Below are 22,401 nucleotides of genomic sequence, written 5' to 3' on the forward strand. Positions count from 1 at the left end.
TTTATTTTGCAGCATTATTAAGGCAAATGGGAATATTTTTTAATATCAAATTATTTGTTGGAATGATAAACTTCTCATTCTTACTCTGCTTACAGAAATATAAATTGTAACAATAATTTAGGCCAATTGCAGGGACTTTAGAGGAATTCAACTACAAAATATAAGGATCTGTTCTTGAAAACACTTTTAGTTCCATGTGTCAAGGCAAGCAAATATGTCGCAGGTTTTCTAATGTTCTGACTTGCGCAGGCAGAGTTGATCAGGTCATATGTTCTGCTGGCAGTCTAAGCATTTGGTTTAGTTACCTGCAATCTACGTTCAATTCTTGAATTACTTTGATAATCTAGGCCAGTTTGACACAATAAAATAAGATTTTTAACAATACCTTTGTAGAAGAAAAAAAAAGGCAAATAGCAGAAATCTACACAGCACAGAAAGCTTCAGACTTTCACTACACACTACAGATCTTTTTATCCTAGGCCAGCGTTTAAATCCAGTCTCACATTGTTACAGTCAGTGTCTGATAACTGTTTGATAGGCTGCAAAGAGGAGAAATTTACAGCCTCAGTTCAGTGCCTGCCAGAAAAGTGTCCACATAATAAAATTTGAATTGCTTGTTCACACTGATGAGAGACCTGGCTCTCTTTACAGATCCACTAAGGACTGAACAAAGAGAGCTGATTTATAAAATGCTTTCCTGGACTTGAAAAGCACTTCAGTACCATGGCAATAAGTACACCCAGAATAGTACAAACTGTTCAACCTAATGCAGATTTAAAAAAAAAAAATATATGGGAAAACTCTGGCAGCATGGAAGAATGGATCCTTGGAATTATAAATTGCTGTTTTAATCTCAATCTCTGATAACACACTGCTTTGAAAGAAGAGAGGGGAGGGGAAGTCCTGCAACCTTCATAAAGAAAAGATAATCTTGGTTCACTTTCAGGGTTCACTTGATGAGAGTCACCTCTGTGCAATAAATTCAAACAGCAATTTTTAACTGAACTTCCTGTTCGACTTAATGAGGGGATACTTTTCAAACATGTATAGCATGATGCAACCTATTATATTTTGGCAAATAGGAAATCTGGAACCTAAACGCTAATTTATGGTGGCACATTGCATGGTAAGCCTCACTGTTGAATAAAATAAAGAAAAAAAGGTAAAATTAAGGATGAAGAATGTGTAGAACTGCAAATAATTTAAGGTTTCCAGTCCCCTTAGCCTGTGTTCCTCATAATGTTCTTTCAAAATTAAATGAAGCCTCAAGTCTATGGAAGTTTTTCTGATTATTTCAATAAACTTTGGGATGGGTACTTTTTAGAGAAATTCACACAATTTGATGTCTCATACAATATTCTCTGTAGTGCTCTACTTTGAACATCACTGAAACACATTGTGTGGCCTACAGAAGGCCTGCTGTGGGATCTTCCAGTGCTGCAATTTCAGTTTTGCTGAGGGAAGGTCACCCTTCCCTCTAATTTTCTTTCTCTTCAGCAGGCTGGTCTTAATACTTTCTAGGAAATCAAAGAAAGAGAAATATCAGCTAGATCTGATTTCTTCTTAAGTAGTTATTAAGAGGGGCAAACCTTAAAAAACGATCTGTTCTGGAAGTATGCTTTTTACAAACACATTTATTTTTTATTTTCTCTTATGTGAGGCAACATAAGTAAATTTATAAAATTGTAAATTATTTGTAAATAAGTAAAATTGTTGCCGAAAGTAGAGGGTGAATAGCAGTTGCAAGCAATGCCAGTTAATATCAAGGTATTTAAGAGCCAAAAATTAATTTCTTAGAGGGACCGGAGAAAGTAAAAATGGCACTGTGAAAGTAGTGGTTGTTCAGACTGCATCAAGAAGAAGCATTTTCCTGAAAGTAGTCATGGAAAATTAGAAGACATAGGCCTAAATGGAATTTAAATGGTACTACAATAAAAGCCTTACACATTTTGAATTCTATTGTACTCTAAAACCAAATACCCATCTCACATGCTGAAAATGTGTAGCATTCACAGAACACCACAAAAATTGGAATGCTTTCAAACAGAAAAGCACTGAAGGGAGGTATTTACCTGGAAGGAGTAATAAGTACCATGATTGAATCTGTTCTTATGGCAAGTCTGGCTCAGCTGCCAAGCCCTTGAATTTGTCAAGGGTTCAAGGATTGAAACTCATGGTTTAGCTGCCAGGAATCCTACCTTTCATCCATTTGCAGACTGGTTTGAGGCAACAATATGCATTTTAGTCTGTGTGGATCACAGTCAAACAGGCTACTGCTGAGTTTTCACTTACAGCCTTGAATTTATAACAGCAATCACAATTTAGCATCAAGCATTAGCTTCCATTTTGCTACACATCTATATAAATATAAGGTATTTTCAGTAACATTCTTTTGTACTTAGTCTTTACAACTGGGGTCTGAAACTCATTCTGAACTCTGAATTTTGATATATACCTTGTATTAAACGGAACATTCAGGATCCTTTAGGTGTCTTAAAAGGCAAAGGAAGTGTAAATATAGGAAATAGGGTTGTTTTGACAAAGAGAGTTGAATGTTCTTTATTACAAATCAATACAATTTATATGTGCTCTTATTGGATCCTTTGAATAAGGGTTGTACATTTTATTAGGTGCTAATTTTGTCAGATTCTTAAGGTATTTCTCCAATGCTACAGCTTCACTCAGTAAAGTAATATGAATTTACATGAAAAAACAGATCAAAAGAAACATCGGATTCTGGCATGTTACGTGCAAAATATGAACCCTTCTGATTTTTTTTTTTTTACATTTTCTTTGTAGTAAATAATAGAAAATACTGAATTAGATTTTTGTTTTTTTGTCTTACTAGTAATGAAACATCTTCAATGTCTGCTTCTTACTGGTCAAGAAATCATCTGATCAATAGTTTTTCTGCTACAACATGTTTTTAAAATTAGATTTTTTTTTATTACAAATGTTGTCAGAAAAAACATATGAATTCGCTTTTCATACACACAAACAAGAGTGTCTGCGTAATCAGATTGCTTTCTAGAAGACTCTGATTTTAAAAACAACAAAGCAATAAACATGAACATGCATCCAAATGCTCTTTACCATGACACTTTAGTACGTAATATCAATAACAGATTGTTTTCAAACACAACACTTATTTGAATTTATTTCAAAATAATTTTAAAAAATGTTATTCTATTTTAGTCTTTTTCTAAAATCCTCACTGATTTCTACAATTCTTGTACTGTCAGAGAACAAAACAAAATACTTTCCTATTTATAAATATATCTAGGAATAATTCTAGAGGAAAAAACCTATATATAGCGTTAATAATTGGGGTAAGAACTACTATCCTATTGTTTATCACCTTTGTCCCTTAAAACTGAAGAAAAAAACAAGAAAAAAAAGGCACAATATTAGATGACTGAAGAATAACTTGAATATTTGTGACAGTTTGTCAATCAGTTTTGAATCCTATTTTAAAGTTTAGTGTGATACTAGCAGCATTTTTCTTACAGTGTTTTGAACTTCAAGTTACTAAAAAAATCTACGTGAAATTGAAGGTGATTTTTTATTCAGAATTAAAAAAAAAAAAATAAATAAATTCTCAGAACAATAAATGCTTGATTTTGCTCTTCTAGGCTCCTACCAGTTCAGCTCTCCTGAATCTGCTCCCCCTGGGACTCCGCTTGGCAGAATTAAAGCAAATGACCCCGATGTGGGAGAAAATGCAGAGATTGAATATAGCATCTCCAATGGGGATGGATCAGACATGTTTGATATCATCACTGACAAGGACACACAGGAAGGGATTATAACTGTCAAAAAGGTTTATTTTTTTCTCTCTCTCTTTTATATGTACTTAGCTCTTCAGGTGTTACAGTTATTTTTCTTTTTCCAGGGGAAGGGAGGGTAGATCTCACAAGGGGTCAGGCTGCCAAGGAGCTGTTGTATTAGTTTTGTTCTTCTCTTTCTTCAGCAGGTATCTGTTATTTTCAAGTCTCAAGGGAAATTTACTGGCATGTCACTTCACATAAAGCAATATTTCAGTGGCTGCTGTCTGTTCAATATAGAGTCTCACACACAATACTTTCAAATTAGGGCTGTGAAAACTTGGAGGGGCTCAGTTCACAGTGGGGTTTATCAGCTGATTGCTGTGGTAAGACTAACAAGAGTGGGAGGCTTACCTGGAGTTTGATGAATTTGCACGTCCAAGGCTAAACTCTCCCTCTCTAATCTATTCAGCAGCCAGTTATCTCCAGTACCTAAAATCTGTCTTGGTTTAAGTCCAGTCTTGGTGATACTTCAGTTGTTACATATGATGTCAGCAAAACTCCAAAGAGCAAAGATATTTGCAGAAATTTAAATCAAAATACCACGTCTGACAGATTTATTGGTTGTTTCTCAGAATTCAGCCTGTTAAACTATGAACACTCTTTTTGATTCTAGTGTTATTAAATATATCAGTAACATTAATTGATAACTACCTATAAATAAAATCCAGATCTCTAAACATATTTGGAAACACATATACTTGTTTATGTATATGTATGTATGAACGTCCACCTACATAGGCATATATGGATATGCATGATGTAAATGTCACACACATTGAAAATCAAGCTTCACAGATTTTCTTTTTACTGAGGAGCAAGGAGACCAGGGACAAGTCTGCATTGCTCCTAGTGCCAAAAAGGAAAGATGGTAATGGGTAAAAGAAAGTAAAAAGAAGATAAATAAGACAGAAAGCATTTAAGAACTGGAATAATTGGTCTTTTTACTGCCAGTGAGATGGGACAAATAAGACTTTACACAACTCCTTTTCCTATAACTTCCCTGTTTCTTTCTTTCTATTTTTATATAGGCCAAAGCCTCCTGTTTTTGTTTTTTTCAGGATCCTGAACAATTAGTAGATAGAGGGATCATAACTGCCTTGCTATCCTGTAATAATCCTTTAATCCTTGTTTTTTAATGCCCAGAATAAGACCTAATATACTCCATCTTGCCCAAGATGGATTCAAACTTAGAGCTTTTGCTCTTAAAGATGTTTCACCTTCTCACTTAGCGTTGTAATACTTGAATTTTTTTGTAAAGTGATGTGATTTTCTTTATTATTTGCTCCTCAGCATCTGGATTTTGAAAACAAGGTGTTATATACCCTAAGAGTAGAAGCAACCAACGCTCATCCTGATCCTCGTTTTCTTCAGCTGGGGCCATTCAAAGACACAGCTTTAGTCAAAATTTCTGTTGAAGACATTGATGAACCTCCAGTGTTCAGCAGACCCTGGTATTTAATAGAGGTTGATGAAGATGCCAAGGAAGGAAGCATTATTGGGCAGGTTGTTGCCCAAGATCCAGACGTAGCAAAGAATGCAATAAAGTAAGCCATTGCACAATATAAAATTCTTTAGATATGGGTCAAGTCTCATGCAGAGAAAGTGACGAGAGTGCAAGGTATTTAGAAGCTGTTTGGGTAATTAAGCACATGGGGGTTGTTGCAAAGTGTCAAAGTGAAATTGTGAGCTTGTGAAGTCAAATACAATTAACACGATGAATGATGCAGACAATGCTTTTGAAGAACAGTCTATAGGCACCAGGTAAAAAGAAAGATGTCAGCATTTAATTATCAGCATGCTCTAGTAGTTCCACCAAGCTGTTCATAAAATTATTCTTTTATACCATGTAAAACACTCAAAATGGTGTATTTCTGTGCTCCCTGATGCTTGATAACAGTCAGAGTTCCGTACATAACATCCACGTTCCATAGCCTAACTATTTAATGATCACAGTGTATTGAATAAGAAATGATTGCAAGAAAGTCATAACAATTAGAAGTAAGAGTTCAGTGCTGTGAAATTGCTGTAATTGTTACCAATCTGCTATTATTATCTGCAGTGACAAACACAGCAGTTAAATTTGTGTATTTACCATGCAAGTGATTATGAAAATTGATCTCTGCATTTCTGAACAAGCCTTCTATGTCCTGCAGCAGTATGCTTTGAGGTAGGAGGTGTGAGAGGAGGAAGAAAATAAAATCTTTTTAAGTAAAATATGTATAAAATCTCCATTTAAGCTGATAATGACTGCCAACTACTAGGCTGATTAAAAAAACAGCTGTAAAATAAGTTTTTTCCTTGTTGCATAAGAACAAACCAAAAGCAATTATCATAAAACAAGATTTTAGGACCTTCATCTTAAAGAACAACTAATTGAAAGATTTTTCTGTTGAGTTTTGTGGTTTGTGTCACACCTCAAAAATAAATTTTAAAAATTGGTACTTCCTCGTGTCTGCAATATGTGCCTTTTGGTGACACAGTTCTCTAAGAAATAATTAATTTGCAAAAAATCTTACCTAAAAAAGTTCACTTTTATGTAGTGTTCTAGGATTCACTTTATGAGCTAAAATGAAATTTCAATTATCAATCTAAAAACCGCCCACATAATAATTTGTTCTTCATCCTCCTCACTGTCTTAAAATTGTTTCTAAGTATTAGTAGCATGCAGGTAGGTAGCTGTGGGAAAGCTTAGGTTAATCATAAAGAAAACATTATTGATTAAGTACAGTTAAAATTAGAAAATTTTTAGAGGTGGCTGTGAGCTGGAGGCTGCAACACAAGATAGTGATGCTCAGTTTTACTGTATCTTGACAGATACTCTGTAGATCGACACACTGACCTTGACAGAATATTCAACATCTATTCAGGAAATGGATCCTTATTCCTCTCAAAGCCACTTGACCGAGAAGAAACTCCCTGGCACAACATCACTGTCATAGCAACTGAAATCAGTAAGTTGAAGATAAGACTTATCTCAAAAGAATATTTGAACTAAGAAAAGAATTAAATTCTACAGTTTCTATGACCTATCTTGGCTCATAAGTTTTGCCCTTATCCTTATATTATTGATAGACATCTTTAAACACACATATAAAACTCCAATTTATTATTTTAAGATACATTTTGACCATTTTTAAAAGGTATTTAGGAACTCTCAGGTTCATCAAAACCATGTACAGTATACATTAGACAAGTTAAATGATTCCCTGAGAATTCACATCAGATAATTTGGTGCAGGTGTGATTCATTGGCTCTATCCCAAGCTAAGTCTTCAGGAATATCCTTGGGGAAAATGGAAAAAAAAGTCCCTGACATACAAATATGTTGTCACAATAACCTCTATAATTGGGAACAAATCACTCTTTACCTCAACTGATTTAACCTATTTCAGATAATGGCTTTGTTTAAAGCCAAGGCTAGGGAAATTCTTTGCCCTCCATGTCTGAAATCCTGTCCCTAAATCTTTCACCTGGATTCTTTATTATTCTGTTAGATACTTTTAGGTATGGGTGTCTCTTTGTTCTGAGGTGACAGTCATCAAAGGGGGAAACAGACGTTGATTTTAGTGAAAAACTTTTCTCCCTTCCTTTATTCTCCTATAGATTCCCCTGGAGTCATTGTGCTTAAGAATCTGGGAGTTGGGTAATATGGAGAGATGAATCATACCCCCATTTTCAGAAAGATTTATATCTTTTATCTTTTCCTCTTAAATGATTTTCATTTTTTGGTCAAACTTGTTCTACACCTTTAATATGCATAGTGTGAGAACTCTCTCTGGCAATACCTTGAGTTTGGAGGTTTGTGAAGGGTAGTTGATGATCATATCCTGCATATGTCATTTTATTGTTTTGTTTTTTACAGTTGGGGGAGAAAGAAAAACTTTTGGTTTGGGTTTTTCATGGGTTTGTGTTTGTATGTGGTTTTGGAGGTGGTGTTTTAGACTGACACTGTTTTACTGCTTTATTGATTTAAAAAGATAAATGTTCTTAACAACTCCAGCTCATAGAACAAGTTTTGCAATGAATCCTTTGCTGAACTGATATATAGAATACAACACCATAACAACCCAGTGATCTCTTTTTAATGCAAATCAATTTAAGTATACTTTATATTATTTATGCATATATATATATATATATATATAAATATAATTTTTTTCAATTATAAATAGGAATTTTATGTATATGTAATGTATATAATCAGATAATTAAATATAATTATTCGTTGTTAGTGTAATTATAAAAATTGAACATTTCTAATCTATCAGAAAAAATGAACTGGGTTGTCTTTATATATATCTCACTTTGTCTTGTATTATAAATATATTTATTTTTCAGATAATCCTAAACAAAGTAGCCAGATACCTGTCTTCATACGGATTTTAGACATAAATGATCATGCACCAGAGTTTGCCAACTACTATGAAACATTCGTTTGTGAAAATGCAAAAGCAGGACAGGTAAACCAATACTTATATTGCCAAAGAGCTTGTAAGGAAACTATCCTGCAGCGCCATCATGAAGACTTCACAATATCTTAGTTTGAACAGCAGCAGACTAACCCATTCTCTTAATCTCTTATCTTCTGCAGAAAATACAAGTTTATTCAAAAAAAGACATAAAAGTAGAAGGATAATATCCTAGTACTATAATGTAGTATATAATAAAAAATGATACTTCAAGGTGTTTTTCCATTTCTAATATCAGAAAATATTTTTCAGAAAGAGGTTTGCATAATGTTACAAAATGCTTTACACTGTTCATTAATTCCATTTATTTCTGGATTTTTATCATTGGCTTGGTTAATGTAGCCACACCTTCAAGTACATGAACCAGGAAAATCTTTACTATATTTCAGTAAAGAAGATGTAAAAACCAAACTTTTTCAAAAATAAAGGGCAATGCAACCATTTCCATTGTAAGTTAAAACTCAGTTTGGTATTGCGTTGAGTCTGGTCAAAGGTCATGTATATCTCTTTCTAAACTACCTCAGCAATTCTGTAAAAATCAAAAAGAAGAGAAAGAAAATTGAAGCTAAAACAAAGTGATAATCTGGATATGAGTAAGTAGATGAACCAACAGAGCTCAGAGCCAGCATATTACAGAAGTGTCTTAATATTGCTGCCATTATATGTCATCTATTTATTATACATCTATTTATGCTAGCAATCTCAGTCAGTCTCTCAGTTTTAAATCCTGTGAAAAAAGATTTTTAATTCTGAAAGTATTTACAAAATAACTGGATTTTGTAGAAGATAGGGTACTTAAAGAATATCTCTCCAAAATAGACCTGAGACCATGCATGAGCCTCTTCCCTAGATTGATTCATTTTTGACTGGAAGAAAAATCTTGAGATCATTATTTTCACTAGCAGAAACATGAGTGGGTTCCTAGTATAGGAGAGAGAAGCCAGGATGAAGTCCTAAGAACAGCTTAATCTATCCTCGTGTCTCACTAGCTTTAGGCTGTCATCATCCAGCCAAAACTGGCTGTCTTCACCGCAAATGTGTGGAAAGGATCAGAATGCATAATATTTTCTTTCTCTTAGGAGCACGGTGACCATGTGATATTCAAAGATTTTACCAAGATGGGTCATATGGATATGCATCAGGAACCATGCTCATGTTTTATTTGATTTTCTGCCCAATGTTTATTTAAACGCAGAGGCTTCACCGAATGTAGCGTAGATGGCACCTGACATGAGTTTAGGTTTTCAGGTACAGCAGAACTCTAAGCAGAGCAAGAACATGTAGTATATTAGTTGCAATTCAAGTAATGTTTTATGAATTGTTAAACAGAAAAAGAGAAAAAAATGGAGAAAAAGAGGATACAATAGATTGTTGGGAGACTGCGTCCAATTCTATTTTTCATTCATTACACAAAATATCAGAATTCAAACCAAATGGGTTAGAATGGCAGAGGATACTTTGATTTAAAAAAATCATTTCCCTTTGAAGCAGTATTTGACAATTTTTTCATTATCTTTTAAGGAAAGTTTTACTATTTTTCATGTACATTATATAAATAGATGAATATGCATATCAAAGGCACTGATGAATTAAATTAAAACAGTGGAAGGAATTATCATATCAGAAAAATGAAAAAGAGTGCTTTTCACAACAACTAAGGTTTATGATCACATCATCCAGTGACATAAATTGCCACTTAAGAATACAGCTCAAGCCTTACAGAAGGAGCAAAAATTCTCCAAGCTTTTGGCTATTAGACCCATATAGTTTTAGTTTATGACTTATAAGCTGCTTTTTTCATATTGAATTAATTCAGATAATTCTAGCCATTGAGTTCAAACACCTGCCATAGGACCTAAATTCTGTTAAAGGCTCATTGTACATGACAAAATTGAGGTAAATAAATCTTAAAATCTCAGTGTGATGACTGGCAGAAAAGTATGTCATGTATTTTAATTGCATAACACAAACAAAGATTCCAAAGCTTAGAAATGAAGTTCTAATTGTAATTAATCTTATGCAATTTTGCCAACCAGAAAACACAGGATTTCTCATATATTTGAAGAAGTTCAATACAGGCATGCTGGCTGTCAATTTCCTTAATCCTATTTCCATCTTGTCTAGAATACTTGATGAAATATCCATGGATGTCTTTCTCATAAATTCTGTGATTACCTAACAACAGATATGACAGAGACCAGATAGATAGATAGATAGATAGATAGATAGGCATGTTGTTTTTCAGACCTCCCGTACATCTAATTTACCAATGTAATTTCAGCAATTATTTTCCCTCATTGGAACAACCCCCAAAAATACTAGAAGGACAGTGTGCACCAAGGGTAGCTACAGAAAAAATGAGAGATTCATTTTTGTTTTCTATTTTTTAACAGTTGGGGTCCTAAAGAGAGGCACCTGAATTCATATCTGGACATTTACACATAATTTACTTAGTATTTCAGAAGATAATTGACTACCTTCAACACAGAAGAGTGCTTAAAAATAGCAATTAATATAGAAATATGAACTTGAATGTTTTGGCCAAGGATGCTAAGTTCCAGAGAACCTGTATTGCTCATGTCTAGCAGTCCCTGTATAATATAAGAAAAACAGAAACATGTTCATTCAGTACTACTCCAACCTATTTTAGAGATCACCTAAAACAGCTTTTTTATTATAGCCATTATTTCTTCTTGACACATCACACCACTGATTCTACATCTGGTACCATAACAAAAGAATCAGACTGAGAAGATAAATATATCTAGTTAATTAATTTATTTTTTTTAACCAGGACCAGTTTTTAGTCACATTACTTTCTAAGTCTCAGATGAATTAGAAAGCATCAGAATGATCAAAGATTATTCTCTGCCACCAAGGAACATTACTCATTCTCAGCATCAACAGATATTAGAGGCTTCACTCATTATGTTTTTCAGATAGCCTTAGGAGAGTCAGAGGAAAGAAAATCCTACAGAGTTTCTCCTACTCTTTTGTCTCCAAACAACAATGGTATGACTGGAGAGAAACCTTATCACAAAAAGGTTAATAAAAATCTGTGTTCATTGGGCTGAAACACATTTGTCACCCTAAGAATCTCATTCCATTAGCTAGTACACAGGCTAAAGAAAAGTAGGAAGCAGCCTTCCTCTCGTGCAATTTAGAAACCCCTAATCCCAATGCCCCAGGGACTGTTGTGGGGAAGGATTTGGTACAAGTTCTCTCATGGCCTTGTCACAGGAATTAACTGGGTCATTTTAGCTGGATTAGGGGATGAGCATTCTCCATGGAAACCAGGAGGATATACTTGGGGAGGAGACTGATTTAACTGAAAATTTGTTGGTAAAAATTTAGCTCCATAGTTAATTGCATAGCTTACTGTTGGCAACAATTTAGCTAATTTCAACACCCATCAAGAAAACAACCTCAGTCACTATTTTTCCCCTCTGATGATATATTCTTTCCTGCCATTCACAGGCTTTCAGATACCAGAATGCATAAAGTTTGTTTCCTCCTTCAGATACCTGGCTGATTTTCCTTTTCATTACTCTCCTTACTCTCCCTCACTTTTTTAAAATAGAGCAGAGAGACATCACTTTTTCTCAAGTGTGCATTGCTAATTATCAGTCATGACATTTTATACATTGTAACTGCTTCACTAGGTAGACACCTTTTGGCCTATTTTAGTGAGAGACCCATGGTAACAGTCTGTTTTTTTAAGTAAGAATGGAACTGACAGTTTTCCAACTTTTGATAAACATTCAGTCCTGCTTAAAAGTGCCAACACATTTGTGGAACAGATCCAAGGTCTGCAAACCAAACTGCTTTGCATTTCTGAAGTTTCATTAAGTGGCAGGCATCTATTCAAGCTTGCAGACGTGTGATGGAGGCTGTTTTCTGCAGCTAGCACCTTACAGGTGTATAGTCTAGAACTGTGTCTGTGCAAGTGTGATCTTGTGACTCAAGCCGCATAATGACAAGATGGACATCCACTGAGAACTGGATTGATTTTGAAACACTCCTCTGGGCCATATCATCACATCTTTTCCATAATCTTTGTCCCACAAATATTTACACTCACTCTTAGTAATACATTCAGGGTTAGTTAGTGATTGACCCTACCAGATCACACAGGGAGGAAAAGGGCAAGAGGAAGAAAGGATAGGAGAAACAAAGCTGTTCTTCCACCATTTCCCCATAACATTTGCTGTTATAACTGTTCTCATGATTTCCACAAATAGTTTCTCTCACAGGATTTTTTTCCTCATAGTTTATTGCAGACAAAGTGGTGAGATTTTTCCAGATTCCTAGAGAAACATTTGCAGCACCAAACAAGTTCAAAACTTTCAAGAAAGCCGGTGCTTCGAAGTCCAGACTTTTTTATCTCTTCTAAAAAATGTTAGGCAAAAACGCTAACATTTCCCAGACATTCCTTTCTCAAATGCTTAGTGATATTTTTAAAGTCTATTTTTCTGTTGTACAATAACCAGGTTTAACTGGTTATTACAAGCATGATATAACAAAAATGAAAACCCAAATGATTCAAGGGGATTAAAGGCCTGTTCCTCTCTTCTGTTACACACAGAAACAACAAAATTCAGAAGTTATTACTGTATCTCTACCTTAACAATATCTTTCTCCAGTGGTCTTTGTGACTGGAAGTACAATTTTTATGCTGTATGATAATCGAGTTGTATTAAAACTTCAGAAAGGTAATATACAGCACTGGCCATCTTTAAATTTTGGTGCAAGTGACATTATTTTTCACCATTTATAGTAAATTTTGAAAGAAGGAATTTTGAAAAAGAAAAATGTTTAAAAATAAAATAACAATCACCAATATATTACTGTTTTGAAAAGAACTAGTAGAAGAATTCTTTGCAAACGTTCTATTTGTCTCTTTGAAATGTTTAACCTGAAAATATATCGTATGTGCCCACCCGTGGACCTCATCTTGTCCATGTTTCTCCAAGGAACCTTTCAAAGCATGTGGCTGTAGTTTTTAAAGAGTGTACCCTGGAGCCAAGGTGCAACAGCCATTTCTTTGCCTGACATGCCAAGCCAGCACACACTGAAAAGCCCATCTTAAAAGTGTCCAGATGGTGCTGACCTCTGTGCTGATAAAGCTTAGCATTTGCTTTAATGGTTCCTATATTTCTTTTAAAGGCAGTCCCAAGGGTGACCTTACAACCAAAGCCTTCTACTTGTTCATCTCTCTGTGCATACAAATGCCACCTCAGGAACACTAACAGCATGCTCTGAAGTACACAGGGACCCTTCCTATTTCAGAATTCCCCTTCCTAGCTTCTACTTGCTTGCTGTCTTTAAAACAACTTGAATAGCAGCCTTTGCCTAAGGATGTATGAGATACATATAAGGAATCTGTTCCTAGGCAGTCTGCTCACCCCCAACCACTTTTTCAGACATGAGTACAAATAACTATAAAATAGCCTGAACATAAACTACAATCATAGTTTTGACTGGTGCAAGTCATAGCCCTAAAATCTGATGCTGTCATCCAGGACAAAAAAAAACCCAAACAACATGAAACAGGATTATAATTGAACTGTTTTCATGCTTGAAAAAAATTATTTCAGTGGGAAATAAGGCCAAACCCTTTAGCAGAATCTCTGTCTTCATCATGAAAGAAATAAATAGAATCATGAAATCATACAATGATTTCGATTGGAAAGGACCTTAAAGACCATCTAGTTCCAAACCCCTTGGCCATGGCCAGGAATAGGATCCACTAGAATGGCTGGATTTCTCAGGGCTCCATCCATCCTGGCTAGGAATATTTCCAGAGACGGATCATTTACAGTGTCTCTGTGGGTATCTTGTTTTAGTGCCTCACTGCCCTTTGAGTGAAGAAATCCTTTCTAACATCTAATCTAAATCTTTCCTCTTTTAGTTAAAAACCATTCCCCCTTGTCCTACTCCCCATCTCCCTGCGTAAGAAGTCAATCTTCCTCTCTACTATAAGCCCTCTTAAAGTACTGGAGGATGACAATAAGATCTCTCTAGAGTCTCTCTTCTCCATGCTGAACAACTCCAACTCTCTCGGCCTATCTTTATAGGACAGGTGCTCCATACCCCTAACCATCTTTGTTCCCCTACTCTGGACTCAGTCCAATAGGCCCACATCTCTATTATGCAGATCTGAATGCAGTACTCCAGGTGGGATCTCACAAAGGAAGAGCAGAGAGGTAGAATCACTTCCTTTGACCTGTTGGCCACTCCACTTTTGTTGTAGCCCAGGATATGGTTGGCATTCTGGGCTCTAAGTGCACATTGTAGGCTCATGTCCTGCTTTTCATCCACCAGAACCCTCAAGTTCTTCTCTGCAAGGCTGCTCTCAATGACATCCTCTTCAACTTCGTGCTCTTGTCTAGGATTGCCCCGGCCCAGGTGCAGCACCTTGGACTTGTTGAACTTTGTGAGATTCTCCTAAGTCTACTTCTCAAGATTTTCCAGCTTTAACTGGACAGGATCCCTTCCCTTCGTTGTCAACTACACACTCAGACTCGTGTCATCTGCAAACTTGCTGAGAGTGCACTTGACCTCGCTGCCTACATCATTTATAAAGATATTAAAGAACATCTATCCCAAGACACCAGTCATTGTCAGAGCACTGGTAAACAGCATGGCTGAAGAGCATTAGTCCCAAGATCATTAAGAAATGTTTCCATTGGGAATAATTCTTCTTGCTACTCATTTAACATTGTCAAACTGCTACAAGCACCTTGTCCTGATTATACAAGAGAAAACTTCATGTCAGTGTTTATGTTTAAATTTTCATAACCCTCAAAGGAAAATGACCCTTAAAAACCTCAGTTAACTTATTAAGATCCACTCTAGAGTATGACACTGTTTTTTAAAATACACACAAGTGCTTAGGCACATGCATTTGCAGCCCTCAAAATAATGACAATACTGCTGTATTTTCTAAATTCTACTCATTCACGTGGAAAAGTATGAAAGAAAGAAAGTAATTAGAATGGTTTTATCTTCTCTAAGCTTTATATGCTTGAAATGTATTTGAATAAAAGTAATTTTCTTGAAATAACTCTTCCATCATAATCTTACAGTATCAGAGATATTGCTCTGAAGTCCTGATGAAGAGTGACCATAACTTAATGTCCATAAGTGCATCAAAATGGGTGATTATATTTCCAAAATGAAATAATAAAATGTATGCAAAGGAGTGGTAACTTTCTTTCATGTAAATAAGATATTTAAAAATAGCCAGATCAGTTTCATTTCTGTAGTGATTATTACTGATATCATTGTATTTTATTTACAGCTGTATAACTGAAAAAAAAAATCCTTAATTAGATAAAATTTCTAATTTCTTTTCACCTGCTCATCATTTGGAACAATTCACCTGCAATCATGGTTTTTCATTGTTCTTTTAATCTCCCATTTTTTTCTAGTAGGCAAACAGCTGGTTCTCAATTTATATTGCCAGTAGTTAGATCAGGGAATAAGGCAGGTTTTCTTTCTTCTTCAGCCTTACCCTCAACAATAATTATTTATTGCAATTAGGTTCCTCTGTGCCTGGTACAATTGTACTTCTCCGTGTGATTTGCACATGAAGTGAATCAAATCTTACAAACACCCACTGATTACATCTCAAAAAAGACCTGAGATACTCAACTACAATTTCTGATAGTTATTACAGCAGGATATTTTTTCCTTGAGTTTTTCAACAAGTCATTGTAAACTGCACAAATGTTTTCACATTAATTCTCTCTTCTCCCAGGTACTTTCCTATTTCTTCCATCTTTTCAAACTTGTGCTACTATGATAGGCAAATTCTCTCTTTTAAATTTGGTATCTTACCCCACTCAAAATGTTTTGGTTTTTTTAGCAATATTTTTAAGCTGTGGAAAATTAAAATTAAACCAAATCCCAGTCTTGCTTTCTGTACTAACACTCCCAGAGGCAGATAACAGGAAAGACAAAAGAATTGAACATTGGAAAGTTATTGACATAAACCGTGATTTAGAAACACACTAATACTACACAGGATACTTCACCATAAACAAGGATTTGACTAATCTTGTGAAACAGCTAAAAATTTAAAAAAAAAATTAAAAATTGTAAGATCAATGATCATTAAATGCTTAAAAAGTTTAGAGATTTTTATATGTAGTTATTATTCTAATTAGACTTAGAAAAACTGCATAATCCTGCTCTGAGGATAGTCACATTGCTTTGTGCAAGGCTGATGTTCACAAATTACCTTTCAAGTTCCTAAACATGCCTCAAAAATAAAAAGAAATTATAAAAAATATTTTGTGCTTGTTTTAGAAGGAGGTGCTGGGAAGCGAATGAGCTAAACTCAGACCCTTCAACTGAATCCGTGCTGTGTTTTATGTTTTTTTTTTTGTTTGTTTGTTTGTTTTGGGTTGTTTGGGGGTTTTAAAATGGATAAATTCCATTTTTTAAAAAATCTAATATTTTTTTAAAAAAATTTTAAATTCCATTTTAAAAAAAATTCAATATTATTAACTGTAATCAAATTATCCCAAAGCTAGCTAGAAAAAATGGGTCAAATATTCAGAGTGCAGTACAGTAGCAGCAGCAGCCTCTTTCTGAACAATGCAACAAAAAGCACTTTAGTATATTTTGCTGCCCTATAATTTTTTTGCCTAATACAGTGATCCATTCTGTGAGAATACCTTCCAAATACCTTCCAAAATTTAACTATGTCCTCAAGTCCCACTCAAGCCAATGTTCAGTGACAGTATAAAAGAAAAAGGAATTCCTTAATTGATTGGCACAAAGTTTACAGATCATATTAGTGCTACTTGTCAATTACTGTATTTCTGGAAGAAATCAAGCCACACCTTGTTTGGAAATAAGAGAAAAATAAAGTCTTTTATAACAAGTAGCTTTGATATCTGTGGAATTTCAAGACACCCTGAGCACTGGAAACACCTGAAAACACAAAGCATTCATTGGCTCCCTCTTGGCTTTGAAAGAAAAATGTCTGATGCTGAAAACATTCTGGCTTTAAGTTTAGGTGCCATAGAAATTCATCTGTACTGACTTATACCATCCTCCACCTGATATAACATCATCCTGAGTTATAGCAAGTTGAGATGTACTCCTACTCTTATGCCACCAGTTTTGTCACCTTGTGATTGAGTGCAAACCTGTCCTTGTAAGCCAAGGTGGACTGTGGTTTGCTCTCTAGTGTGACATCCACCAGGAAGGGCAAAGGACAGAACAGCCATTCACAGAGCTTTCTGGAGTTACTATGACTCATGCAGTGTGGCATGGTGTTAAATACTGCATGTCAATTCATAAATCACAGATGTTCCCAGATAACCTTTCTTTCCTCAGTTCTGCAGCTGTTTTGTAACTGCTCTCTGTCAGTCTAGCAGCAGATAGATACAAAATGAGTCAATTTGTTAGCATTTATGTGTGTCTCCATAAACAAGAGTACACACATTTGCACGTTTTGATGCAACAGGAAAGCTTGTGGAATCCAGAGGTACTGCTGAAGCCTCTCTTTTTTCAGTTCACTCTCCTCTGATGCTATTCTGGCACTATTATCACTCCTTCCCAGCTGGGCTTGAGTGGCCTTGTTAGGGCAGCTATTAAGCTCCACAGCCAGAGGTTTCAATTTAGGAGAGAGCAGAGCTTCTCTTTTTATTACCTCAGGAGAATCGAGAATCCTGCCAGTGCAGTACTCCGATTTATCGCCAGGAGCAGATGAGGTGGACTGAGAATTAGACCCACTTAACAACTGGTTTACACAGTATTCTCCATCATTGCTACATGGAGCCACAGGAGGTTTATGGCTTATTCAGAAGGGCAAATGTTTCTGCATCACTGCAAGATACTGAGTACAAATCAAAGCACATGACTGTTCTACAGTGAGGACTGGACCCTTTTTCATCCTTTGTTATGTGTTTAAACCATAAACCAAGTTGTTTACTGTAACCTCTACTGTGTGTATATGGGAAACATTTGGCTTAGGACATCAGTTTTTGTCTTCAGATAGAGATTCATTGGGTTTTTACTGGACATGAAAAGCAGAGAATTGAAACATAGGATTTCTAAAAGAGCATGAAATACTCTTTTCTTTATAGCTCATACAGACTGTGAGTGCAATTGACAAAGATCAGCCTCCTCGAGGACACAAATTTTTCTTTGAGTTGGTGCCAGAATTTGCTGTTCATCCAAACTTCTCTGTTGTAGACAACAAAGGTAACTGCTGACCCTAACACCCCCCTCCCCAATATCACATAAAAATTCAGAAACATTTATTGATTCTGTGTTTCCATCCTAGATAACACTGCAGGAATTATGACTAGAAGAAACGGATACAGCCGTAGTAAGACGAGTACCTACCTTCTGCCAATTGTAATATTTGACAACGACTACCCGATCCAGAGCAGCACGGGCACGCTGACCATCCGGGTGTGTGCCTGTGACAGCCGGGGGAACATGCAGTCCTGCAGCGCCGAGGCCTTGCTCCTCCCTGCCGGCCTCAGCACGGGGGCACTGGTGGCCATTCTCCTCTGCATCATTATCCTGCTAGGTAAGTACTTCTGATGAGGTGTTTACTTTGCCAAGCAAAGATCAAGTCACTTTGAGAGCCCTGATAATCTTAAAACCATTATTCACATGATCCTGCAGAAAAATATCATCATTACTCTTTAGACGATTGTGTGAGAAGAGCGAGACTATGCTACTTAGATTAAACGCAATTGAAAATACAGGGTCAGTTTTAGTTACCATGCTCATTTGAATAGTGTTCATGCCATAATCAGGTCTTAATTTATATCAAGAACTTCAAAATCATGTTTCTGAAGCTGAGTGCTAAGTTTTACAATGATTAAATGTTATGAATTATATTAACTATTTAATGATGAAAGATTTGGTTTTTTTCTGTTCAGAAAACACTTCAAAAGCATAGGATAGAATATTCAATTTCTTGCAAGTGATTGTGAGAACAGCTGATTAAATAAGTGTGAGCACTGAAGTCAGATGAGTGTTTGGAAGATAGAAGCATTAGAAAGATGTGGTGACATACGAAAGAAGTAGAATAAATGCTAGCTCATTATCTGGTGTTTAGAACAAAAAAATTTCAACTTGCGTGTTTTACAAGACAAGTGCCATCACTGTTACTTTCCAATAAAAGTCTGCAGAAAACCTCTTTCCTCTCCCACCTGTCCTAGCAAACACAGTTTGCCAAGGGGTCAGTGAAAAGTTACAGCTATCAGTTTATATAATTATAAGGGGATTTTTATTTTTTTTTCAGCTTTTACTCTGGATTCAGGATAACTCTGTGATCCTCCTAGTCTTTCCTGTGGGTATTGGAAGAAACCAGTATCTATGAATATTTAAGGGATTTAAGGGAGAGAGAATACTTGAGCTCTGACAAACTGATAGATAAACTGATTAGGTTCAGGCAGTTGTTGCTGGCCTGGTTTGAGCATTAACACCCCTGGGTTCCCCAGGATATTGCCCCAAATAAACCAGAATGGAATACCCATTATATGCACAAGATAATATCATGGCATGTGGAAGATCTCTGTTCCCCTCTCCCTACCTGCAGCATGTCCCATCTTATCTTTTATTCACCAGTACTCAGGTGATTCAGAGTAAAATCTTAGCTCCTAAGACTCAAAAAATCTATTCAGCACTGTTGTAATTTATGGTTCAGTAACCACTGTTATGTCTCATTGACAGATGGCTTCTCTTATTTACTGCAGCTACTGGAGAGAGAGTCAGGTTTTTAAATGCACTTAAGCATTGAATTGCTACTGAAATTAATAGCATTTAGACACCAGAATGTATTTACAAATCCTAACTTCATTCTTTTATCTCTCCTTATAGAGCTTCATTTTTGTATCAGTCCTTACCTCTTCAGAAGAGTTTTTCAACTAGCACTTCATAAACTAAAGGGGGTCATGTTATTTTCAAAAGCAGTGGATTTCAATTCATGCAGTCATTGAAGCAAAAGTAGTTTTGTCAATAATATTGGTAGCTTAAGGTCCTCAGATTCTTCTTTTCAGAGGGACCTGTAGATCCCATATTCAGAAGTGAATAATACACTTGTGAATACCTAAATCACTAGCTTTCAAGAGTGTGAATAACTTCTGCCAAGGAGATTCAACTACATTTGATCAAAGGACCCTTTGCAACTGCCAGAAAGGTAGTACTTACAAAATTAAAACCAAAGTCAAACCTTAGTTAAGATAATATTTTATGATATTATTTTCTTTTCAACTTCAGCTTAGTTGCAAATTTCTTTAAAATATAAAATATTTTGATCAATTCTCCCATAGGTTTAAAAAAAGAGTAAGTTTTTGACTGCTATCAAATCATGAATACTTTCCCTTATTAAGGGATCAAGCTGGATATAGATTTTATCACTATATCCCTACTAAAAATCCCATTCCAGCCTTAAAACATTTCCAGGTCAAAAGACGAGGTAAAATTTTGGCTCATTTATTTACTTTTTAACTATCCATTTCTTAATTAATTTTTTATTTCCTTTTAGTATTAGTTGTTTTGTTTACGGCTCTCAAGAGACAGAGGAAGAAGGAACCCTTGATCATCTCAAAGGATGATGTTCGGGACAATATTGTGACCTACAATGATGAAGGAGGTGGGGAGGAAGACACCCAGGCCTTTGACATTGGTACACTGAGAAATCCAGAAGCAAGGGAGGAAAGTAAATTGAGAAGAGATGTTATCCCAGAAACAATATTTCAGATAAGGCGGACTGCACCTCTTTGGGAAAACATTGATGTCCAAGATTTTATTCATAGAAGGTTAAAGGAAAATGACTTAGACCCAGCTGCCCCTCCTTATGATTCATTAGCAACATATGCCTACGAAGGAAATGATTCCATAGCAAATTCACTCAGCTCCCTGGAATCACTTACCACAGAAGGCAACCAAGACTATGATTACCTCAGTGACTGGGGACCTCGGTTTAAAAAACTAGCAGATATGTATGGTGGAGAGGACAGTGATCGAGACTGAGGAAGTAATCTGTGACCTGGTCCGTGTTAGTGGAATTCATGTCTATGTTCCTAGATAAATAAAGTGGCCTACTCTCTTACTTGGGAATAAAAACTTTACAAAAAATAGGTGTTGTCTTAGTAAGGGTTTGCTTAATCAATAAGTCAACGTGAATGAACATGAACGATTGAGATTTAAAAACTAACTCACCCTCTCTGCCTAGAAACCTCCACTGAAATGGTTTTATAGGGAATGAAAAGGAAATAAAAGGCTTTTTGCGCCTTTAATAATGACATGAAAACTCCATATTTTTAAATTGCTTTGCTTTATCTTTCCTACTATGTTGGATAGTGTGCATCTGCATTGTAACTTAATCTCAAAAATATACTTTAAAAATATTAATATTACTGCCATATTTATTGAGTTAAAGAATGTCTGTGTGTGGATTCATCCTGATATTTTTATATATGTATATTTATATTTTTGTATTTTTATTAAATAAATTAGAGTTTATAAAAACACTACCTACTCACGTACTTTGTTAATCATAAAGAACTGCCCAATCTTTCTGAACAAAGGAAACTTTGTATTGTGCAATACTTCATTTTTGAATGCATCTTCTATATCAGATTAGTGGTTGCAATGTACTGCATAAGAATGATATGGAGATAGTGCTCTACAATGGGAATGCAGTGTAAAAAACAGAAGAAACTATTTTGAAAAGGTGATTATAAATAAATGCACTCAGGTTTGCAATGTGTATTGCTATATGGCTTAATAATACAGTTTCACAATGAAACTCAGTCACACATACCTTCTTAAGTGAACAGATGACCACTGAGAGGACCTAACAGATAGTTGCCTGGGGATCTAAGGAACTATTAAAGTTAATTGTGGTAAATGTGAAAACAATTTGTAATATACCTTCAAAGAAATTGAGTAATTAAGCTAACATCAATAAAGAAAGGAAGGTTATTACATACTAATCTTGTTTTGGAGCTTTGAGACAATTAGAAAAATCAGGCATATTACTAATAGTTTCTTTTAAATTAAAGGGAGCCAAGAAATAAAAACAAGGTCTAAATAATATTTTATTAAAGATGTTACTGTTCTAGT

The 22,401-nt window shown here is 35.3% G+C and overlaps 1 protein-coding gene across 4 annotated transcripts in view; it reads left to right on the forward strand.

Moving 5' to 3' along the window:
• Positions 1 to 21,806, forward strand: part of CDH9 (cadherin 9) — a 98,205-nt gene extending 76,399 nt beyond the window's left edge. For all 4 annotated transcript variants that reach the window (XM_015618160.3, XM_015618158.3, XM_015618159.3 and 1 more), the window contains 7 exons: positions 3,633 to 3,820; positions 5,118 to 5,371; positions 6,642 to 6,778; positions 8,165 to 8,286; positions 18,399 to 18,516; positions 18,599 to 18,850; positions 20,819 to 21,806. In XM_015618160.3, the coding sequence (XP_015473646.1) occupies positions 3,633 to 3,820; positions 5,118 to 5,371; positions 6,642 to 6,778; positions 8,165 to 8,286; positions 18,399 to 18,516; positions 18,599 to 18,850; positions 20,819 to 21,306 (1,559 nt within the window). In that variant the 3' untranslated portion in view covers positions 21,307 to 21,806. The remainder of the gene's footprint in view (positions 1 to 3,632; positions 3,821 to 5,117; positions 5,372 to 6,641; positions 6,779 to 8,164; positions 8,287 to 18,398; positions 18,517 to 18,598; positions 18,851 to 20,818) is intronic.
• Positions 21,807 to 22,401: the final 595 nt, after the last annotated feature.

The sequence above is a fragment of the Parus major genome, chromosome 2 (assembly GCF_001522545.3).
Source record: "Parus major isolate Abel chromosome 2, Parus_major1.1, whole genome shotgun sequence".
In the NCBI taxonomy this organism is placed as follows: Eukaryota; Metazoa; Chordata; class Aves; order Passeriformes; family Paridae; genus Parus; species Parus major.